A 23,120-nucleotide genomic window follows, 5' to 3' on the forward strand; every position below is an offset into this window, starting at 1 on the left:
TTATAAATCTAATGATATATTCTTAAAGTGTATGTAGCTGGGAGGAAAAGCCGACGATCAATAGAAAATGTTGACCTTTTATATTGAAGATATGGATTTTTTTCCCAAAAAGACCTTTTTTTTTTTTTTGGTGTTTTGGGGAAAAAATCCATATCTTCAATACGAAAGGTCAAAATTTTCAATTGATCGTCGGCTTTTCATCCCACCTACATACACTTTAAGTATAAATCATCAGATTTATAAAGTTTACTTCAAGTACTGTTAAATATCAAAAATATCAATTTTTAATGATTTGCCATAAAATGTGTATTACATTGCGATTTTCAAAAAATCAAAATTATTTGATATCAGAAGACCATTCTTCGTATTCAGAATGCAATTCGATATGTCTGATGTGCCCTAATGTCCCACAATAAATACTGTCCAAACGTTCATACCCCAGCCCTTAAGGGCTGTGCAATAATTAGAGGAATTACCTACTTTACTACAAGAAATGTGATACTTTAATGCTCTCTACATAGCCATAGCCAAGTTTTCAGATATTTTCTTAAAATTTCATGCATTATCTAAAGAACTACTGAACCAATACTAGGCTTGTTTGTACTCATTTTAATGCATTTTTCATGCTGATTCTACATATGGCCATGAAAAGTCTTTTTTTATCCTTGTTCACAGACGTAGAGCCAATGGGTCTGTTTTGGAGTATGACACCATCGCCTGGACAGAAATTTGGATTACGATTCGTGAAGAAAGATGTCACAACGCCAATGCAAATAACACTTTCAGTACATAAAGGACATTTAGATATATCAGCATTACAAACTGATGCTCCTATAGTTAAAACACAGATCCAGAAGACGTATATGAGACCTGGCGTTGAAATAATTAAAGTGAGATCTGGAAGAGTGAGAGGAAAAGTATTCAAACCTAAAGGTGAGTATTTCAGCTTATGGTGATACTTTCCTTCCTTCTTTCCTTCCTTCCTTCGTATTTCTTTCTTTCTTTCTTTCTTTCTTTCTGTCTCCCTCCCTTCCTTCCTTTGTATTTCTTTCTTTCTCTCTCTTTCTTTCTTTCTTTCTTTCTTTCTTTCTTTCTTTCTTTCTTTCTTTCTTTCTTTCTTTCTTTCTTTCTTTCTTTCTTTCTTTCTTTCTTTCTTTTTCTTTCTTTCTTTCTTTCTTTCTTTTTTCTTTCTTTCTCTTTTTTCTAAGTTCTTTCTTACTTTCTTTCTTCCTTTCTTTCTTTGCTTTGCTTTGCTTTGCTTTGCTTTGCCTGGCTTTGCTTTGCTTTGCCTACTCTAATCAACTGCCATATTTCTTTAAAATTGGCATAATTATACATACACAGGGCCAGGACCGTTCAAAGGGGTGATAGACATGTTTGGCGCCACTGGTGGGCTACTAGAATTCCGTGCTGCATTGTTAGCATCTAGAGGCTTTGTTGCTTATGCTTTGCCATACTACAGATATGAGGATTTACCAAGTTTTCATCGTCACGATGAACTCGAGTATTTTGAGGTGAGTTTGTTTATTCAGTAGTATTAAGACAACAGGTGTAGAAATGCTTGTAAAATTAACTCAGTTCCGTCTGATATTGATGACTTCAAATTGTGAGCATGAAGCCCATAAGCAGGAGTAAGATAACAGGTGTAGAATTGACTCAATTCCCTCTTGTAGAATTGACTCAGTTCCCTCTGATATTGATGACTTCAAATTGTGAGCATGAAGCCCAAGCAGGAGTAAGACAACAGGTGTAGAAATGCTTGGAGAATTAACTCAGTTCCCTCTGATATTGATGACTTCAAATTGTGAGCATGAAGCCCAAGCAGGAGTAAGACAACATGTGTAGAAATGCTTGGAGAATTAACTCAGTTCCCTCTGATATTGATGACTTCAAATTGTGAGCATGAAGCCCAAGCAGGAGTAACACAACAGTTGAAGAAATGCTTGTAGAATTAACTCAGTTCCCTCTGATATTGATGACTTCAAATTGTGAGCATGAAGCCCAAGCAGGAGTAAGACAACAGGTGTAGAAATGCTTGTAGAATTAACTCAGATCCGTCTGATGGGGATGGCTTCAAATTGACAACAGGTGAAGAAATGCTTCTAGAAACTGGAGTACAGTACTCCAGGATAGGTCTTACCGGAGCAAATAAAAGCTTCTTCGTGGTATCACTGTTCTACATAAAACAGTGAATGGGTCACTACGATACACATTTTTAAGATAATCAATATCCTATCAAGATGCATTTTTGTTGTTTCACGATTCAGGAAGCCACTGATTGGCTCCAAAGCCAATCTTTTGTTCAGCCAGGCGGTATTGGTGTGTGTGGAGTATCATATGGAACGGTAACAGCAGGGCGCATGGCAACAGAGTTCTCTGAAAAAGTGAGTTATTCCCACAGACTACTACAGACCATGTATTAACAGTCAAAGTCCCCGTGCATTGTATGCTGTGAATTCTCGCATATTCATGAGGGCCAATATTATTGTTCGAACGTGCCCCTTCTAACAATTACGCTAGCATTACGTACCAGTTACATTGGCTGCCGGTTGGTTACAGAATTGTGTACAAACTGTTGCTTATTGTTTTTAAATATCTAAATAATCTGGCGCCAGAATACATCAATGGTTTCCTCCAACAATATAGGCCTAACCCTCCTTGTATGCTCCGTTCCAGCGTCAAATCACCTCTCTGCGAACCTCGTTCAAAACATTCATGGGGGACAGGGCTTTTTCAATTGCTTCACCACGTCTCTGGAATACTCTGTCAACCCACATTAAATTAAGTACATCTTTAGCACAGTTTAAAAGTTCTTTAAAAACTCATTTAATGAAAGAAGCATTCTATTGATGTGCATCACTATATATTTGCTCACCTATTGATTGTTGCTCATGTGTAGATTAAGTTGTAATGTAAAAGTAAATATATTTTATTTTGTAGTGTAAGATAATCTCTGCATCGCGCCTTGAGCGCCATTGATTTGGTGGAGATGTGCAAATTAGAAATTCACATTGTTATTATTATTATTTAGCCGCCGTCGTACTGTCTATATTCAACCAGATCTCCCCTTTTTTGTTGAAGCCAATTTGTTTTGTTTTTGTCTTTGTTTTTGTTTTTGTAAATGTGGTTACACATGAGCATTTCATTATTATATATTGTCACTGGGCGGGGAAAACCTCATATGTACTTTTTGCCCTTGAACATGGATGAAGCAAAGCATTCAATATAAAGTCTACACCTACAAGGCTTTATCCATTTTCAAGGGCCAACAGTAAATATGAAGTGTTTCTGCATGTACTTTAGGCCCTTGAACATGGATGAAGCAAACTCTTCAATATAAAGTCTACACCTACAAGGCTTTATCCATGTTCAAGGGCCAGAAGTACATAATGAGGTTTTCCCCGCCCAGTGACGATATTTTACTTCTTTTTCAGATCAGCGCATGTGTTAGTATCTCAGGTAGTAGTGCGAATTTAATGGTACCAATGTCATATAAGGGAAAAGACATTCCATATTTGGGGTAAGTGATATGTAGTTGGGTACAAACAAAATACCATATATGTGTCCGTTCACCACAAATCGCTCGTAAAGTTGGCAAATTGTATTCTGAGTTGGTGCTACATTTTGGTAGTGCCAGTCAAACATATTTTAAACCAATCATTAATCCTATTGTTCAAGAGGATTATAAGCTTCTACTTATGTATAGAATTCGTAAATAGCTTTAGTCTTTATTTGCTTTGGCTAAATACTGTTCAAGTGGTGGGTTACGGTAGAAAAAAAGGGGTCGACTTTACGAGGGTTTACGTGGTGCACGGTCACATATCGTCACCCTGTTACTGGTTACGATAATTGACTGAGTCATGTTTTTTGTAATTTTGAGAACAAAGTACAAGATATGGTTCAAGCATACATCAGTTACGTAATTACCCTGATTATTTCTGATTATTCACTTTAATATGTCACATTATCATTTGTTCTTGTGCACATATTGGTTTTAATAATGTTTAAATGCATGCTTGAACTATATTTTGTACTTTGTTCTCAATAATTTGTTCTCAATTATAGCTAATTATCGTAGCAGGCTGACGATATCATATGCATGAGGGAAAAGATTTCATTTTGGAGTTAGTCTCAATGTAGCTCTGTTACAACAATACCAATGTCATATGCTGCGTAAAAAGTATCCGAATACTTAAAACAAAAGTCATTTCTTAAAGACACTAAAACTAAATTACAACATATTAGTCGACAGATAGAGAATTTTGTTCTGCGTATTTAATACCTCATTCGATACGACACGGCTTTATTTTAAAGGTAAAGTGTGGGGTGGGGCAAAGATATTTTGGTAAGCTGAGAGGGGAAAGCAATATTTGGCAGGCCGAGAGGGGGGGGGGGGCATGCAATGTTTGGCACACACTTACGTTTTAAATAATACGCTCTAAAAAAAGGCTTAGGGAAACACTGTAGCGTTCAAATATGCAGAATTTCCTGCTCGCTCCGCTCGCATCATATACACTAAGCCAAAAAAGAAACTTATAATTTTTCACAAGGTCGTATCTTAAAATCCTGTCCATCAAAATTAACCAAAATGACACACATGATTGCCTCAATACTCCACTCTAAACACATGTCAATAACAAAGCAGTTGTCCAACTGACACAATGTCAAAATGCAGTGATATGGATCAGCTTCCTGGACCACATTCACAGCCCTATTGGCACCAGCAAACGAAATCTGTGAGAACGGCATCTTGAATCACAGATCACAAACTTACCAGGATCATCATGTCACATGTCCAAGCAAATAATGAAGTCCTTTAGTAACGGGTATGTCCACCGTGCGCTTGCGGGCATGCTGTGCACCTGCTTCTCATGCTTCCAACCAAGTTCCTGATGATATCCTGGGGAAGATTGCCCCATGCTTCCCGTTACTAAAGGACTTCATTATTTGTTTGGACATGTGACATGATGATCCTGGTAAGTTTGTTTTGACTCTCTTTAATGTTTTTAACTTAATGTTGTTAAAATTGTTGGCTGTGACCTGTGATTCAAGATCATTCTCACAGATTTCTTTTGCTGGGTGCCAATAGGGCTGTGAATGTGGTCCATGAAGTTGTTCCATATCAGTGCATTTTGCGGTTGTGTCAGTTGGCCAACTGATTGGTTGCTGACATGTGTTTTGAGTAGAGTATTGAGGCAATCCTGTGTGTAATTTTAGTTAATTTTGATAGACAGGATTTTAAGATATGACCTTGTGAAAAATTATAAGTTTCTTTTTTGGCTTAGTGTATATAGACCAATTAACATGTTTAAAGTTTGAAAATTGGGAACTAAAAAATCAAATTGCATGGAAAAGGACAAATTTGGTGTGATTTTGCACCATAAAAATCGATGGGCCTTGACAATGATAATAAATCCGACTTCTTCATCAGAGAACATCAATAAAATCGACGGACCATGATAATGACAATTCAATACTTCATCATCAATGTAAACCTATTCTTTATTTCAGTATGGACTACTCGAGAATGAAGATGACTGAAGAAGGCCTCATTAATATGTATGATATGATAGACCAATTAGAAACAGCGCCACCAGAAGCTTTAATTGAGGTGAGTATAATACAGTAAGCCAAAGAATTGAGGTACCAGTTATGTTCACCCCTGTATATTTAATATGTCAAAATTAAAACAAGCAGCCAATACCTGCACTCTTTAGCTTTGATTTAAGACCTTATTTGTTGAAATTGGTTGAGAATTTAAGAAGCGGTGATCTAAAACCTAATGAAGGAACCAAATCAATGAAAGCACGGGTACAGGGCGTTAGTCCGACACGCCGCTAGTCCGACACGCCGCTAGTCCGACACGCCGCTAGTCCGACAACACAAATTCCCTATACTTAGAGGTGCGTCAGTCCGAAAATGAAAAGCACGGCGCTAGTCCGAAAAAAAACATGCGCTAGTCCGAAAATGAAAACCACTGCAACAGTCCGACACGCCGCTAGTCCGAAATTTAATTATGAAAACCACGCCGCTAGTCCGACAAAAATTCGGACTAGCGGCGTGGTTTACATAATTTTAAAAAGCACGCCGCTGTTCGAATCTGAAAAGCACTTTTTCAGTCCGACACGCCGCTAGTCCGAATCTGAAATACACTGCGCTAGTCCGAATCTGGAAAACACTCCTTCAGTCCGACACTGCGCTAGTCCGAATCTGAAAAACACGGCTCTAGTCCGAAACTGAAAACCATAGCGCTAGTCCGAAACTGAAAAGCAATGCGCTAGTCCGAAATTGAAAACCACTGCGCTGGTCCGAATCTGTGAACCACTGCGCTGGTCCGAACAGAGAAACACTGCGCTGGTCCGAATATTCGGACTGGCGCAGTGTTTCACAGATTCGGACTAGCGCAGTGGTTTTCAATTTCGGACTAGCGCAGTGTTTCACAAATTCGGACTAGCGCAGTGGTTTTCAATTTCGGACTAGCGCCGTGCTATTTAGACTTAAGCATAATATATGATTAACTGTCTCTAAGCTTCAGTTTAAGGGATCTAAAATGAGCGTTTATTGCGTTTCGACAGTATTTTTTGTGGCACATGAGAGCACCTCAGACCTATCGAATTGTATTCTGAATACGAAGCATGTCTTTCTGATATCAAATAATTTTCATTTTTGAAAATCACAATATAATACAAATTTTATGACAAATTATAAAAATTTGATATTTTTCGAATTTTGATATATAACAGTCCTCGAAGTAAATTATATAAATCTAATGATATATTCTTAAAGTGTATGTAGCAGGGAGGAAAAAGCCGACGGTCAATTGAAAATTTTGACCTTTCATATTGAAGATATGGATTTTTTTCCAAAAAGACCTAATTTTTTTTGGTGTTTTGGGGAAAAAAATCCATATCTTCAATACGAAAGGTCAAAATTTTCAATTGTTCGTCGGCTTTTCAACCCACCTACATACACTTTAAGTATAAATCATCAGATTTATAAAGTTTACTTCAAGTACTGTTAAATATCAAAGATATCAATTTTTAATGATTTGCCATAAAATGTGTATTAAATTGCGAATTTCAAAAATTCAAAATTATTTGATATCAGAATAACATTCTTCGTATTCAGAATGCAATTCGATATGTCTGATGTGCTCTAATGTCCCAAAATAAATACTGTCCAAACATTCATACCCCAGCCCTTAATGTAGGTATTTGCATGTTTTTTTAAATGTATTTAATGCTTAATTCGTTTTTCTTTTAGGGTGGACAAACTATGGCACAAGTCAAGGTAGCACGAGTTACCATGTTTTTGCAAGCAAATGTAAAACTATGAGGGGCAAATCTTTTTAACGTATATCAAAATATATATACTTTAAGATAGTATCTTATCATCTATAATAAATTACCGAGTTTGGCGACTTGGTAAGGCTAAAAACTTCTACGTTTTACATTATTTCGGAAAACGGATTTTTGCGTTGCGTAGAGTAAAGTTGTCCGCACCTCAATAAAACGTCCAATTTAGTTTTTGTTTACGTTAAGGGTGTCAAATTATGTTAATTAGTTTAAAAGCCACTACCAGAGCACCTGCATGCTAAAACTTTTCATGCCAACACAATACACTAATGTTGAAATAGCCTGAATTGGGCCTATCCTGTCATCGGTGTGAGGATATTATGCCGGTAGTCTCAACTATTACATGACACAGTAGAAGTATGCCTGTAGTCTCAACTATTACATGACACAGTAGAAACTCAATTAACATCTATTGTTTATTCAACTAATTTATCAACATTAGCATGTATTCTGTGTTTTTATGGAGAACCTATAGTCGAGAGTAGAGTGTTTGTTTATTGAATTAGTTTGTAAGTGAAATTTTTGAAGGACAAATTAATCAGGGTTGCCAAAACAAAATCATAACTTTATATGAAATAGAGCTGAGAATGTAAGGAAATGTGAATAAAATTGATTCAGCTGCACAGTGGTGTAGCCAGGACTTTTTCAGAGAGAGGGAGAGCGAGAGAGAGAGGGGGGGGGGGGGCAAGGCAAATTTCATGGGGGTTGTCACAAATGGACTATAAGAGTACGACAAATTTATCCAAAATGGGCTAACAAATAAAAAGTACGGAGTACCTTTAGAATACCCTACCACATCGACGGCGCCGCGAAGCTGCACCTTTTTTGGTAAAACTACACCGACGTCGCGTCGGCGAGAATTACTTATTAATGGGATAGATTAGAGGTATATGAGTCAGGTTTTTAATAAAGTATATGTCGGCGTTTGACTTAATGAAGTTTGCATTCATCAAGGTAATAAGTGTTAGTACGATTAAATTATTGTGATTACTTCTAGATAGTAGTAATGTCATATTTGAATTTAATTTAAGCATAATGAAATAACTATATTGCATTATATAATGACTTAGAAGTATTAATTATGCGTAATAGATTTTAATGTACTCACGTAATAATGATTGATCGCATCAAAAGATGATGTTAAGCATGATATAATTATAATTAGTGTGATGTATAAGAGGCCGATTGTAATTGGTTAAGAATGATTATATAATTCTAATTATTATGATGGATTACAGGGCGATGGTAGTTAATTAATAATTATGACATAATAATAATGAGTGTGAGGGATAAGAGGGTTGTTGTAAGTAATTAACAATGATTGTTAATAGTGATTAAAGTTATATTGATAAGAGGAATGTTAATTGTTAATGAGTGAATGAGTAGCATTTATTCCATGGAGTAAATACGTATCATAATATTGAATATTGATGTGATGGTGAATGAAGGTATCGTTGTTGCTGTGCTACAGCGACGCCGCAAAGGTATCGCTGTTGCTGTGCTACAGCGACGGCGCGAAGATAGACCTTTTATGAGGGGCCTACACCGACGGCGGTAAGGTAGACCTATTTCCGTAAGTCTACACTGACGGTGCAAAGGTGCACCTTATGTAGGCGTAATTGTTAAAGTTGCCATATTAGCAAATGAGTGTGGTGGAGGAAGGTATCGTTGTTGCCGTGCTACAGCGACGGCGCAAAGCTAGATTTTTTGAGGGGCTAAACCGATGGGGCGAAGGTATACCTATTTCCATATGGTAACACCGACAGCACTGAGGTATACCTAATTTTATCATGTCACCAAATGAATGTAGGGGAGGTAGGTATCGCTGTTGCCCTGCTACAGCGACGGCGCGAAGCTATACCTTTTTACGGGGCTACACCGACGGCGCGAAGGTATCGCTGTTGCGGTGCTACAGCGACGGCGCGAAGCTAGACCTTTTTACAGGGCTACACCGACGGCGGGAAGGTATCGCTGTTGCCGTGCTACAGCGACGGCGCGAAGCTATACAATGAGCTACACCGACGGCGCGAAGGTGTCGTTGTTGCCGTGCTACAGCGACGGCGCGAAGCTAGACTTTTTTGAGGGGCATAACCGACGGCGCGAAAGTATACCTATTTCCGTATGGTAACACCAACGGCACCGAGGTATACCTTATTTGGTCATGTCACCAAATTAATGTAGGGGAGGAAGGTATCGCTGTTGCTGTGCTACAGCGACGGCGCGAAGCTATACCTTTTTACTGGGCTACACCGACGGCGCGAAGCTATCGTTGTTGCTGTGCTACAGCGACGGCGCAAAGCTAGACTTTTTGTAATGACTTGATCATGTTAGCAAATATATGTAACGACGAGGAGGAAGGTATCACTGTTACCGTGCTACAGTGACGCCGCTAACCTATACCTTGCCATTGGGTGAAGGTACCGCTGTTGCCGTGCTACAGCGACGCCGCGAATGATTTTTTTATTATTTGATTATTTAAAGAATAAAAATTAATGACCTGCTTGTCTTTAGGATTAACCAACACATGTTTATTTACGCTTCGCCCGCCCATGCCCGACTATTAAAAAAGCTGTTAAAAAACTAATCCCTATTAATCTACATACGTATTGAATCATATATTTGCATATTGATACAAGTGATCGTTGGATTGTAGATGATGATGCTTCAATTGGGCGATATACATATGATGCACATGTGAAATGGGGAGTTGCTTGTTTGTTGACAAGAGCAAATATTAAGTTAAGTTGTCATTGGTAAGCGCATAATGCACAGAACTTAGTTTGCACCTGGTTGTCACTGGTTGGGGCATTTTATGAACGACGCATACACTGGTTTATGTGATTTCATAATTTCCCGATATTATAAATAAAAACAGGACCGTGACCACTGAAAAATTAATTAAGAAGAAACAGAACTTTTGCACCTGGGTATCACTGGTTGGGGCCTTTTATGAACGACGTATACACTGGTTTATGTGATTTCATACTTTGCAGTTGTTATAAATAAAAACAGGACCGTGACCACTGCAAAGTTAATTAAGAAGAAAATGGTCATTCATCGCTCATACAGTTCCGACTAATTAGGTGAAAAAATAAGCATCATAAGACATTTCTTTTACAAGTTCAACAAAACATTGTGAATGAAACAGAACTTAATTATCTTCCATCTTTATTCAGATTTGTATTGAACGTAAGAACGCGGTCAATGTAAAGTAAAGCTTGTGAGTGGTAGGGGCGTTTTATGAACGACGTATAATCATGATAATTTTTATCATTTATACAGCAAGGTCTTTTAAAAAGAAGAAATTTGGTACAAAAATCATGGAAATCGGTAGTAGGGTTGTTGAGAAATTGTCGTTCAAAGTTCACACGGCGATGTCGCTGTAGCCCTGCAACAACGATAACCTTCCTCATAGGCATTGCATTAATGGGTGAATATTTATAAAGTTTGTTTGTTTGTTAATTAATTCATTAATTATCAAAGGGCGATGTCGCTGTAGCCCTGCAACAACGATAACCTTCCTCATGGGCATAACATTAATGACTGAATATTGATAAAAGTTAATTGTTTAAGAACGTTAATTAATTGATTAATTATCAAACGGCGAAGTCGCTGTAGCCCTGCAACAACGGTAACCTTCCTGGTGTGCATCCGAAATTTTACATATTATAATTAATGCCTGACTATTGTTAAAAGTTAATGTTTTTATTTAATGTTCTTAAGTTAATTAATAATTTTTATCTCTTCTTTAAATAAGATAATTAATGAATGGAAACTGATCATTATGCAGATTTATGATTCCTGGCTGATTATGGGAAGCAAAGCAATAATTATGAATATTAATTAAATTTAAAATTGACTAATGTTCCTCTTCTTCATAATATAGTGGCATTATTAATTAAATTACTACAATGTTGTTTTGAATCTCTCTCGTTCGTTTATTTAATTTGATGAATTAAGTGATTTATTTATTGCACTGAGTTAATCCATACATCATTCAATGTAATCCTATCATCGAGTTTTGCGCCGTCGGTGTAGCAGGGCTAAAACTAGGGTAGCTTCGGCGACGGCCAAATGTGGTAGGGTATAGTAAAGCTTAGCCAAAAGTACAACAAATGCATAGAAATCTATAATATCAGATCAGCCAGCAGGCCACAGGGGCCAAGAGGGATGTGAATAAAATTGTGTTCACCTGCTCAGTGATGTAGCCAGGACTTTTGCAGGAGGCGGGGGCAGCAAGGAACATTTCACGGTGGGGGACAAACTTGGATGAAAATGATAAAAAATGAGCTAAAAGGTACAACAAATTTGTCCAAAATGGGCTAAAAAGTACTGTATAAACAAATGCATAAAAATCTTAAATAGCAGAGCGGCCAGCATCCCACAGGGGCAAGACTTCTCACGGTGGATATGATATGGTGGCAAGAAGACTTGCTTCGATCATGATCTAATTGCAATTTCAAGCCATTGATTTATATGGAAAAGATACTAAATATTATACTTCTAAGTTCTAAATGATAATCTCCTCTCATACCATTAATCACATTAAATAAAACATTTACATGTACACAAAATATAACAAAATTTATAAACCGCGAAAGACCCTGATCGCGAAAGACGGGTGACCGCTTCTATAATAAATTACTGAGTTTGGCGACTTGGTAAGGCTAAAAACTTCTACGTTTTACATTATTTCTGAAAACGGATTTTGCGTTGCATAGAGTAAAGTTGCCCGCACCCCAATAAAACGTCCAATTTTGTTTTTGTTTACGTTAAGGGTGTCAAATTATGTTAATTAGTTTCAAAGCCACTACCAGAGCACCTGCATACTAAAAAATGTTGACATAGCCTGAATTAGGCCTTCTATCCTGTCATCGGTGTGAGGATATTATGCCTGTAGTCTCAACTATTACATGACACAGTAGAAGTATGACTATTACATGACACAGTAGAAACTCAATTAACATCTATTGTTTATTCAACTAATTTATCAACATTAGCATGTATTCTGTGTTTTTATGGAGAACCTATAGTCAACAGTAGAGTGTTTGTTTATTGAATTAGTTTGTAAGTGAAACTTTTGAAGGACAAATTAATCAGGGTTGTAACTTTATATGAAATAGAGTGTAAGGAAATGTGAATAAAATTGTTTCAGCTGCACAGTGGTGTAGCCAGGACTTTTTCAGAGAGAGAGAGAGAGAGAGGGGGGGGGGGGCAAGGCAAATTTCATGGGGGGATTGTCACAAATGGGCTGAAGAGTACGACAAATTTATCCAAAATGGGCTAACAAATAAAAAGTACAACAAATGCATAGAAATCTAAAATATCAGATCAGCCAGCAGGCCACAGGGGCCAAGAGGGATGTGAATAAAATTGTGTTCATCTGCTCATTGATGTAGCCAGGACTTTTGCAGGAGGTGGGGGCAGCAAGGTACATTTCAAGGTGGGGACAAACTTGGATGAAAATGATACAAAATGCGTTAAAAGGTACAACAAATTTGTCCAAAATGGGCTATAAAAAGTACTGTCGAAACAAATGCATAAAAATCTTAAATATCAGAGCGGCCAGCATCCCACAGGGGCAAGACTTCTCACGGTGGATATGATATGGTGTCAAGAAGACTTGCTTCGATCAATGATCTAATTTCAAGCCATTGATTTATATGGAAAAGATACTAAATATTATACTTCTAAGTTCTAAATGATAATCTCCTCTCATACCATAAAACATTTACATGTACACAAAATATACAAAATTTACCAACCGCGAAAGACTCTGACCGCGAAAGACGGGTGACCGCTAGTCTAATCAATTAGGCTTTATCTAATTAGGCTTTGTTGTTTTAGGACACCATTAGTGAATTTTAGCTCGTACTCTGCTCGTGCACGAGTTATTATCCGCTGGTTGATCTGGGTAAACATGGTCAAGAATAAAATTTGTTTATGTGCCGTTGAGAACATGTTGCCAAAATGTATGTAAAATTTTAATATTTTAAGAGTATCTACTATTCAAGTTTTGTCCGTAGCGCTACATGCTGGGGGTGACCGAGGAGACGCCACTCAATCAGGGCTGTCGCTATAGACGATTTTCTCGGGGGGGGGGGGGGTCTTGTCGAGAAATAAATTTTGCTGGTATATCATGGCCGGATTTACCCTTTGCCCCTGCGCAACATGATTGCCACCCATCTTCAGTGGCGTGCTGTGGCCGCTCCTATACCCCGGGGGGCTGAAGGAAATTCAATTTAGCCGCCCTTCCTCAACAGCCCGAAAAGGTTGACCCAATTTTTTTTTCGGTGGTTTGAAAAAGTGAAGAGCAAAAAAAAAAAAAAGGATTATAAGCGCTAGCGTCCTAAAAGCAACACATTTTGATGTATAGTACCATTTTTTCAAAATATTTGATACTTTTCAAATTTTTTCGGCCCTTTTTTTTACTAATTCTTTTTGCCGCCCCTTCTTCTTCTACCGCCCCTTCGTTTTGGCCGCCCCCCGCTTTTACCCCGGTGGGCGGGCGCCCCCAAAGCCCCCCCCCCCCCCCAAAGAAAAATACGCGCATGCATCTTCGGATAGAAGACTTCCCTCCCCCACACTGTAATCCAAGCTGTCTTCAGAACTCCTTCACCAGAAAAATGCACAAAATGTTGATACAAATGTGCGAAAATTTGCTATTTCAGTGCTAAAATCCCCCCTAAAAAAGGGGGATGTACCGGAGTCACCGAGCCAGTGGGCAAAGTTTCCTAATCATTCCCACTCATCTGCTACTAAAAGAACATTACTGGGACAAATGCGCAAGTGCAATTTCGATGCTAAAATGAACACAATTGTCCTAAATGAACACAATTGAAGACAATTGTGTCCTAAAATCGTGCCAGATGAAAATGCATAGGCCTTTTACTACCTTTGGTTAATTTAGTCCCGGTATTTTGTTCCAGCTCACGAGTTTTATACTTATTCCAGGCATCATATTATGATTTAAATAATAGAAAGGATGGAATTATAACTCTCATCTTTCAAATTCGTGATCGTGTTCAAGTTTGAGATGAAAAAAAGAAGGAATTTTTTTAAATTTTTTTGTCTTGCAGATATTCACAGAATAGGTTTGCCGAGATAAATGTGCACGAAGCGCGTGGCAATTTGGCACTTTAATACTAAATGTTCCAAAATTGGCTGCATTTTGGGTCTAAAATAGACCAAAAGGAAGATGCAAATCGTAAATTTTGTCACAACATTTCTGTCGAATGAGCAGGGTATGGTAGGGGACTGACTTGCCACCCTGCCCTATGGTCAGTGGCGTAGATTTCTTTTTAACTTTGGGGGACTGGGGTTGGAAAGTAAAGCACCTAATGATGACAAAATCAATTTATGGTAGGGCCTACAAATGCGCGCAAACTAAACTAAATTGGTGACGTATTGTACAAAAGTGGAATAAATTCGGAAATGGGAACTTCTTTAATTCTGTACTTGGATTAAATATATTTGGGACGATCAATAAGTTCCCAAAACTATGGTGTATATCGCTCATGTATGACTTTGGTGACTGTTACTTACGATAAATACAAGTTTGTACTTTTGTCTTTCAAAACAAATATGCATTAGCGATTTTGAATACTTGATTATGTAATGACATTAGCATAAACACAATGGCGTATGGACTGATGGTTAAAAGTAGTCAAGAAAATCTCACGCCAAAATTGAGGTATTGTTACATAATTCAAAATATTTCGAGAATAAAAGTATGGAATCTGGCGCGATTTTGCAACTTTGTAGACCTATAACATAGGGTTGATGCTATACTCTTTTTGTATTCAAAATAAAGGAATCATGTTGAATATCTTTTGAGCAGCGTGTTTTCACCTGTATCTATGTCAGTTTTGAAACCAACAATACTCAAATTTGCAAATAGCACATTTGAGATAAGGTGAATATATTTTTGCTATCTTCACACTTTGGGGATCTGCCCAGAGGTGAACTACAGAAGTGAAAATCTAATCACGTCCCTAATAATCGTCTTCTTGAAAATCTATCTTGTGTTTGTGAGCTGCGAGTGGGCTTTGAAGCGCATGATCGAGGGCAGTCAATAAGTTTGTTGAACAAAGTACAAATTACTTGAATTAACACCCGCTAAATTCTTTGCATCTCACTTTACTTTTTAGCATGATCATTGCATAACTTAATGAACCTGTCCCTACTACCCTTGAGAACTTGAGAACTTTCTGCCAGTAAACTGAGAGTTTGCTGATTGTTCCATCAGCAAATCTGCACTGTGAAGGCTCACCAACAATGATCACAATAAATTAAAAAAATTAAGGGTAATGCATTATCCTTTACACTCAAATAATGTATCCGAGGCAGTAAAACGTAAATAAGGCGACGAAAAAAGAAAACCCTGTTCTACGGGCAGTGCCGCCGACAAGGAAGGGTAACCGGGTGCGTTACCCCGGGGTCCTAGGGGCCCGTAAGAAGTGAAGAAAACATACTTTACTATGGGGCAGTAAAAGCAAAGAAAACGGACCTCAGGGCCCGTAAAAGGTAATGAAAAATACATTGTAATTAAAGCATATTTTCTTTGCTTTTTCTATACGGGCCAACAAAGGTCTCTTTTCTTGTTAATTAGGCCTAAGGTATCTCTTCTTTGCTTTTTACGGGCCCTGAAATAATGTAATGCATTATCCTTTACACTCAAATAATGTATCCGAGGCAGTAAAACGTAAATAAGGCGACGAAAAAAGAAAACCCTGTTCTACGGGCAGTGCCGCCGACAAGGAAGGGTAACCGGGTGCGTTACCCCGGGGTCCTAGGGGCCCGTAAGAAGTGAAGAAAACATACTTTACTATGGGGCAGTAAAAGCAAAGAAAACGGACCTCAGGGCCCGTAAAAGGTAATGAAAAATACATTGTAATTAAAGCATATTTTCTTTGCTTTTTCTATACGGGCCAACAAAGGTCTCTTTTCTTGTTAATTAGGCCTAAGGTATCTCTTCTTTGCTTTTTACGGGCCCTCCGAGGTCTCTTTGCTTATTACGCTTTTTTACATACTCACTAAGGTCTCTTTCCTTTCCTTTACGGGCGTATGGTATCTTTTCTTTACTCTTTACGGGCCCACTTCCATACTGTCTCTTTTCTTTGCCTTTACGGGTCCATTATAAGGGCTGTTTTCTTTGCTCTTTTACGGCCCATAAAAAGCAAACAAAAGTAGCGGGCCCGTAAAAACAAAGAAAGGAGACGTGCATTTAAAAAAACCAAGATAGCCTTTGAAGTACACACTCTAATAAGTAAGTTTCACTTGAATTTACTGTTTGCTTTTGCCAAAATGATCATCCTCGATAATGAAATCTCGAGAAATCGGAGGAGTGCAGCTTAATCGTGGGAACACAAAATACAATTTTTCGCGCGCTTCGCGTGCATTGTGCCCTATTATTTGATCATTTACCTTAAAATTTGCCATTTTCCCGCGCTCCGCACGGAGTTTGTTTCAATAAGTTCAATATGGGAGCAAAAGTCGCTAATTCGAATTGCAAATTTTCGCGCGCTTCGCGCGTATTTGACCAGGTCAACGGTTCATACTTGAATCATTTTAGCTTCAAATCGGCAAATGTTTGCACTTTGCGTGGAAGTTATTAAGGGAGCAAAATGCCACTTTCAAATTGCAAATTTGTGCGCGCTTAACGCGCATTTGTCTCCTTCAATGTTCATATTTGATTATTGGCAGCTAAACATGCTACTTTCGCTCCGCTTCAACATATGTTCAAGGATTTTACACCAACCACCCTCCCCCATGTCACAAAGAAATTTACACCACTGCTACCCCCTACCCCCCCCCCCAACCCACACGCACACACACTTATGAAGTCCTGCACCGTCATCACTGATCAAAGGGCCCGTACGTTCACATTGCCCCCGGACCTGTAGGCTCTCGGCGGCACTGTCTATACGGCAGGGGCGGATCCAGGATTTCGAGAAAGGGGGGGCACTCCTGAAAATTAGAAAATGTACGAAATGGCCGCGAAGCGGCCATCCCGGAGCGTTTGCGCGACGCAGGGGTGTGTGTGAGGGGGGATGTGCCCCCTCAGAAGTGAGAAACCTTTGGAAAATGAAGACCCAATTGAAGCCATTTGGTGGACCATTTTGTCACTAGTATTATTGTGTAAAATTTTAGTTTGAAAAAGCCTAAAATTTGCGAAAAGACGGCCCAATTGAAGCCATTCGTGGACAAGTTTTGACCTCTTGTATAAATTATTGCTTTATATGTACCCATAATGTTGTGCGACACAGGGGAGGGGGTGTCTGAGGGGATGCCCCCCCCCCCCCAGAAATGAGAAACCTTTGCAAAATGAAGACCTAATTGAAGCCATTTTGTGGACCATTTTGGCACTAATATTGTGTAAAATTTGAGTTTGAAAAAGCCGAAATATAAAATTTGCGAAATGACAGGCCAATTGAAGCCACCTTTTTTCACTGTTATTGTATAAATTCAGAGTGCTGGGTGTGAAATATAGAAGCGAAAACGGGCAGTTGTTTATACAGGCAGGGGGTGTCTGATTTGGAAGTTTTGCAAAATGAAGGTCCAATTGAAGCCATTTGGTGCATCATTTTTACACTATACGAGTATATCATTGCTTTTTAAAACAAAAAAAGGGCCCGAACTGAATTTGCAAAATGTTACACTGACACTTGATAGGCCTAAGACTCGGAGATTCGCAACTTTTCCCCTTCTCCTTTTCTCTTCTCTTTTTCTCCTTTTTCCTTTTTCCTCTTTCTCTTCTCTCCTCTCTTTTTTTGTGGGGGGGGGGGACGGGGGCGCCGCCCCCCTGAATCCGCACCTGGAGAGTGCCACTCGGTATATGATACTCACTACAGATTTATCAGGCTATAGGCCCGAAGATTTCTTTCTTTCTTTTTACGTTTTTCCATTTTCTTTTTTCTTTTCTTTTTCCCTTTCTTTTCTTTTCCTCTTTTCTTTCCCTCCTTCCCTTTCTTTTCTTCTTTTTTATTTTTTATCCGCTAAAAGGGGGGGCACGGGCCGGCTGTGCCCCCCTCTAAATCCGCGCATGGTCTATCGGGCCCGACCGACCCAGGTTTTGAACAAATTGGGAAATACATTTTTCCTGTACAAAATGAATGCCGAACCAAATTTCGGAAATTTCAGGAACAATTGCAAATTATTTACAGATGATGGTGATTTTTTGGGTCATTTCTAAAAAAAAATAAAAAACAAAAAGCCCGACCGACCCAACTTGAAAGGTCCGTCCTCCCATAGTTTTCGTCGCCTGATGGATGAGGCGCAGCCGTACCCATTATTTAAACGTTTTTACTGCCGAGGATACAATATTTGCGTGTAAAGGATAATGCTGCACCATTTATTTCTATTCTATTACCACAAAATCGTGCGATTTAATGAGAAAATATCACGCGAATTGCCCAAATATTTGAAGCAAATAATATACTGCATCGCGCTTGGGGACATTCGGTGAGCGCAATTAATGTACACCATATGGGGTCATTAGGTGAGAGACGGACCGTTTGGATCTAAATTCGGGGGGCATTGGGTGAGAATAAATTATGACCTTTTTAAAATGGGGTCTTTGGGGAAGCCTCGACAATTGAATTTCTAGTTCTAAATGGCTTTGTTATATCCAAAGAAGTAACAAAATCAGTGATAGATGACTTGTTAATGTTCAAATGGAAATCTTTGTGCTCATAAAAATATGGGGCCTTGGGTTACAGCCCTACATACGCGTCACCTCCAAATTGGGAGTTCCCCCTGGTCCTTAAGAAGTCGAGAAACCAAAATACTCTCAAACAAACTGGGTACTAGTATACTACATGTGAACTACTTCATGAGGTAATTTTTGAGGTCCCCACTTTTAAAAGTCCTTTTCTCTCTCTCCCTTGCCAAACCGTAGAAGTGTGGACATGGCCAAAATTGGGGTCCCCAGAACGCGCTAACCATACGTCCTAGCATTATTTTGATGCCACTAGTCGATAGAGCGCCCCCTATTTCTATTTGACATACGCCCACAGAATTAATTCTGTGCATACGCCACTCTTACCCCCGATATATGCTTCCTTAAAAGTGAGAGACCAAAATGCTCTCACAAAAACTGGGGACTAGTGCTTTTGACCCACACAATGGGGTCATTTTTGGGGGTCCCCACTTTTAAAAAATCCCTCTCAACTCCATACCCTACACCCCCCCCCCCTTCTCTCTCTCTCTCTCTCTCTTTGACGACTTGGGCTAGCAACAACCCTGATTAGGAAAAAAACATGTTCAGATGTTATGTCTCAAAGCCCATGGCAGTTTCAAAAACGAATGCGAGATGAGGGTTTTTTTTCAGATTTTTATTTTCTAAGTACTTTTATATAATAAAACTAAATTTTCAATTCAGATATCATTTTCGAGTGTTCAAAAGTATACAGCATAAAATCGCGGTTGATTTACACAATACAAATATCAATTGTGTTAAACCTAAATACCAATTCAGTGATCCCAGCGCATGTGTAAAAAAATAAAAATTGTTTATAAATTGCTTAAAAGTGAAAGATAAGTCATTCAAATTGTCATTTGGTATTTTTGAAATGACAAATTTGGCAAAAACGAAAACAGCAGTACTGACGAAGTTGAAACCCCATTCAAATACATGTAGCTAATTTAGATACCTTCAGCATCTAAATTACAGATTCGTTAAATACCAACATCTGAATTTTAATAATTTTTACGATCGTCCGGATGAGCAAATCACTGAATGGGCCTTTAACAGTGCGAGTATCGAGCCGCCAAGTAACTTTTTTTTTCCAAATTTGTCTCAGAATTTTATGATTTTACGGCAAAAAACTATATAAAAAAAGGAAATAAAAAATAATTTGCCGTTTCAGCTGACATGGACGCGCTAAGAAAAACGAACTTGCGCACGCGGCGGCTTTGAGACATAACAATATTTAAGCCTTAAGCCTTCTTGTTCGCTGCGCCGGTCACGTCACCAACATTACTAACATCGTTTGCGACTGGGTGTTGAGACTAGTGGATGTCCCTGAATTATGATACTCTCACGTGACTCGGCACGTCAAGGGTAGGCCTACATAACACAAAATAGCTATTTTTTAGGTCTTAAAAAGTATTTTGTTATCTTTTTCACTATATTTTGAATTAATTTAAAGACATTTTGGTTTATTTCCTTTTATACTTTGGACAGGATGTCGATTTCAAACACAAGCATGATATTGATAGCCGACAATTGCCATTCGTCATTTTGATGCACATGAACGCATAATGGTTGCTGATTTGCCATTTTCATGAAGATATTAATTGATGTTAAGAGTAAACGTTTTTGAACATCTTTTACAAGTGCATAACTTCAAAATTCAAACATTCTCAGTACGTGCAGAATATTTTTTTAAAAGACGAGAAATGTTTTACCGTTCAGTTTTGTTCAATGCCGTTTTGTCCAAAAAGCAAATGTAACGAATGGTTATTCGAAATTAAATATTAATATAAATTAAACTTTGAATGTTATAACAATTTACAATACTGAACAGTGGTATAAATAAATAAATAAAGCAAACTAGAAACTTAAATAACTTAAATCTAATTATTTTTATGCAATTTTATGGGGGCACAACACTAAATCCTTCCGCATTTGGATAGTTCCGGTTTAAAATAGCGCCTGAGCGAAATATATCAACCTCTCGAGGGTACTAAATTTAAGTGAATCGTGCTTGTTTTTGATGAAAACACTAGAGTAGAACCTCAACATTAAAAATCTTTTCAAAAAATGTTTCAAATTATTTAGTGGTGTGCCCCCTTATTAAAATTGAAGGTCCAAACTTGAGTTTAAATGACAAAAAAATTAGTTAAAAAAGAACAATGAAATTGAAAAACCCCTTTGTAATTTAAACACCGATAAACAATGTTTTCAATATTTTGAAACTCTTCTTTATTCATGTCAAAAGGTTTCAAACTTGTATCAAAATCGGAACTTTTATTAGCTCAAAAATCAGAAATCTGCTCTTGTATGTATTGTATGAATTTAACTCTGTGTGGTGTGTGGCTCAATCAATTTTATAGATACAATGAGAGAGTGCAAGCTTCAATTATCCTGGATTATGACTCTTTTCATTAAATGGAATGGAATATATCTCTAGAGGTGAATTTTATTAATTCAGTTTATTTTTGATCCAGCGCCTGATCATGCTGATGGTGCGTTTACATTTCCGTGTGATTTCGTCTGTACAAATGTAATTGTTGACCTCATGATGATGCTGTGCCCCCACCCAAAAAAGAAACCATGCGTACTGGCCTGGTTTCATATATCTTGACTGTTGTTAAAGCCATAATGTACACCATAATGTATGATTTGCTTCACAGCGACGCCCTCAATTTTACTCGGATTTCCACTCTTTGCATAGTTATAATGCCCAGTGGTGTACTAAGACCCGGTTTTATTCAGAGTTCACCGATCTAGTGCTTGCTAACGTGTCCCGTGGATGTCACGTCAGCTTATATGTACACACGTCGAGCGCGATGCTCCGTGCAGTATTACATGTAGTACACGCAAATCATGTAGGCGCTGGAATGAAATCTCAATTTTCTTCGTATAACTCATTTGTTTGGCTTGAAATTAAAAGGATTAAAATGTGATCAGTGAAAACAAAAATTTAAATAGGAATCTATTCTTTATGCTTATTATTGCTTTAAATCTGGTTTGAAACAAATACCATGTGTTTGTTGATTTTTCTCCAAGTAAAATGTACTGTAGGCCAGTGATTTGTATATGTTTTGAGACTAGTAAAAAAAAAAATCTTAGTCCGAATTTGAAAAGCACTGCGCTAGTCCGAATCTGAAAAGCACTTCGCTAGTCCGAATTTAAAAAACACTGCGCTAGTCCGAATCTGAGAAACACTGCGCTGGTCCGAATCTGAGAACACTGCGCTGGTCCGAATTTCGGACTTGCGCAGTGTTTTTCATATTCGGACTAGCGCAGTGCTTTTCAGATTCGGACTAGCGCAGTGCTTTTCAGATTCGGACTAGCGCAATGGTTTTCAGTTTCGGACTAGCGGTATGCTTTTTAAATTCGGACTAGCGCAGTGTCGGACTAGCGCAGTGTTTTTTAGTTTTGGACTAGCGCAGTGTTTTTCATATTCGGACTAGCGGAGTGTCGGACTGAAAAAGTGTTTTTCATATTCGGACTAGCGGTGTGTCGGACTAGCGCATTGCATTTCACATTCGGACTAGCGCCGTGTCGGACTGGCAGAGTGTATTTTAAATTCGGACTAGAGGAGTGTCGGACTAAAAAGTGTTTTTCAGATTCGGACTAGCGGCGTGTCGGACTAGAGGCGTGTCGGACTAGCGGCGTGTCGGACTGAGCGGTGCACCCCGAAAGCCGACGCTAGTTTAAACGGCGCTAATTATCTTGTTCGAGACCGGTTTGTGTACAATCAATATGCATGCAATGTACTAGCAAACTGCAGCTTTTGAATTTGCATCTTCCTTGGGTTTTTGGATCGTCGTGTCTTTATTTCTTGAACATTTCAACGAACGAAGTCTTATATTCGAGCTAAAAGATGCAGATGTTGACTGTTGGTTCCAATGACATTATCTGTGTTTGTTTAGGATATTATACAGGGGTGAACTTAAATGACATTTGCGAGGAGGACGCCCTCACTGAATTTTTTTTTTTTTTTTTTTACACGATTAAATTGTACTTTATTAAACCAATATACCCTGCAAAATCAAGATTCTAGGTGCTGTAGTTTTGTCAAAATCCGAGATTTT

The 23,120-nt window shown here is 38.3% G+C and overlaps 1 protein-coding gene across 1 annotated transcript in view; it reads left to right on the forward strand.

Moving 5' to 3' along the window:
* The window catches only part of LOC140143877 (acyl-coenzyme A thioesterase 1-like), a 31,480-nt gene that overhangs the window by 556 nt on the left and 7,804 nt on the right, over positions 1-23,120 (forward strand). Inside the window, exons 2-6 of the mRNA XM_072165701.1 lie at positions 676-933; positions 1,345-1,514; positions 2,268-2,384; positions 3,435-3,520; positions 5,512-5,611. Of these exons, the coding sequence (XP_072021802.1) occupies positions 676-933; positions 1,345-1,514; positions 2,268-2,384; positions 3,435-3,520; positions 5,512-5,611 (731 nt within the window). The remainder of the gene's footprint in view (positions 1-675; positions 934-1,344; positions 1,515-2,267; positions 2,385-3,434; positions 3,521-5,511; positions 5,612-23,120) is intronic.

This window comes from Amphiura filiformis, chromosome 2 (genome assembly GCF_039555335.1).
Source record: "Amphiura filiformis chromosome 2, Afil_fr2py, whole genome shotgun sequence".
Lineage (NCBI taxonomy): Eukaryota > Metazoa > Echinodermata > Ophiuroidea > Amphilepidida > Amphiuridae > Amphiura > Amphiura filiformis.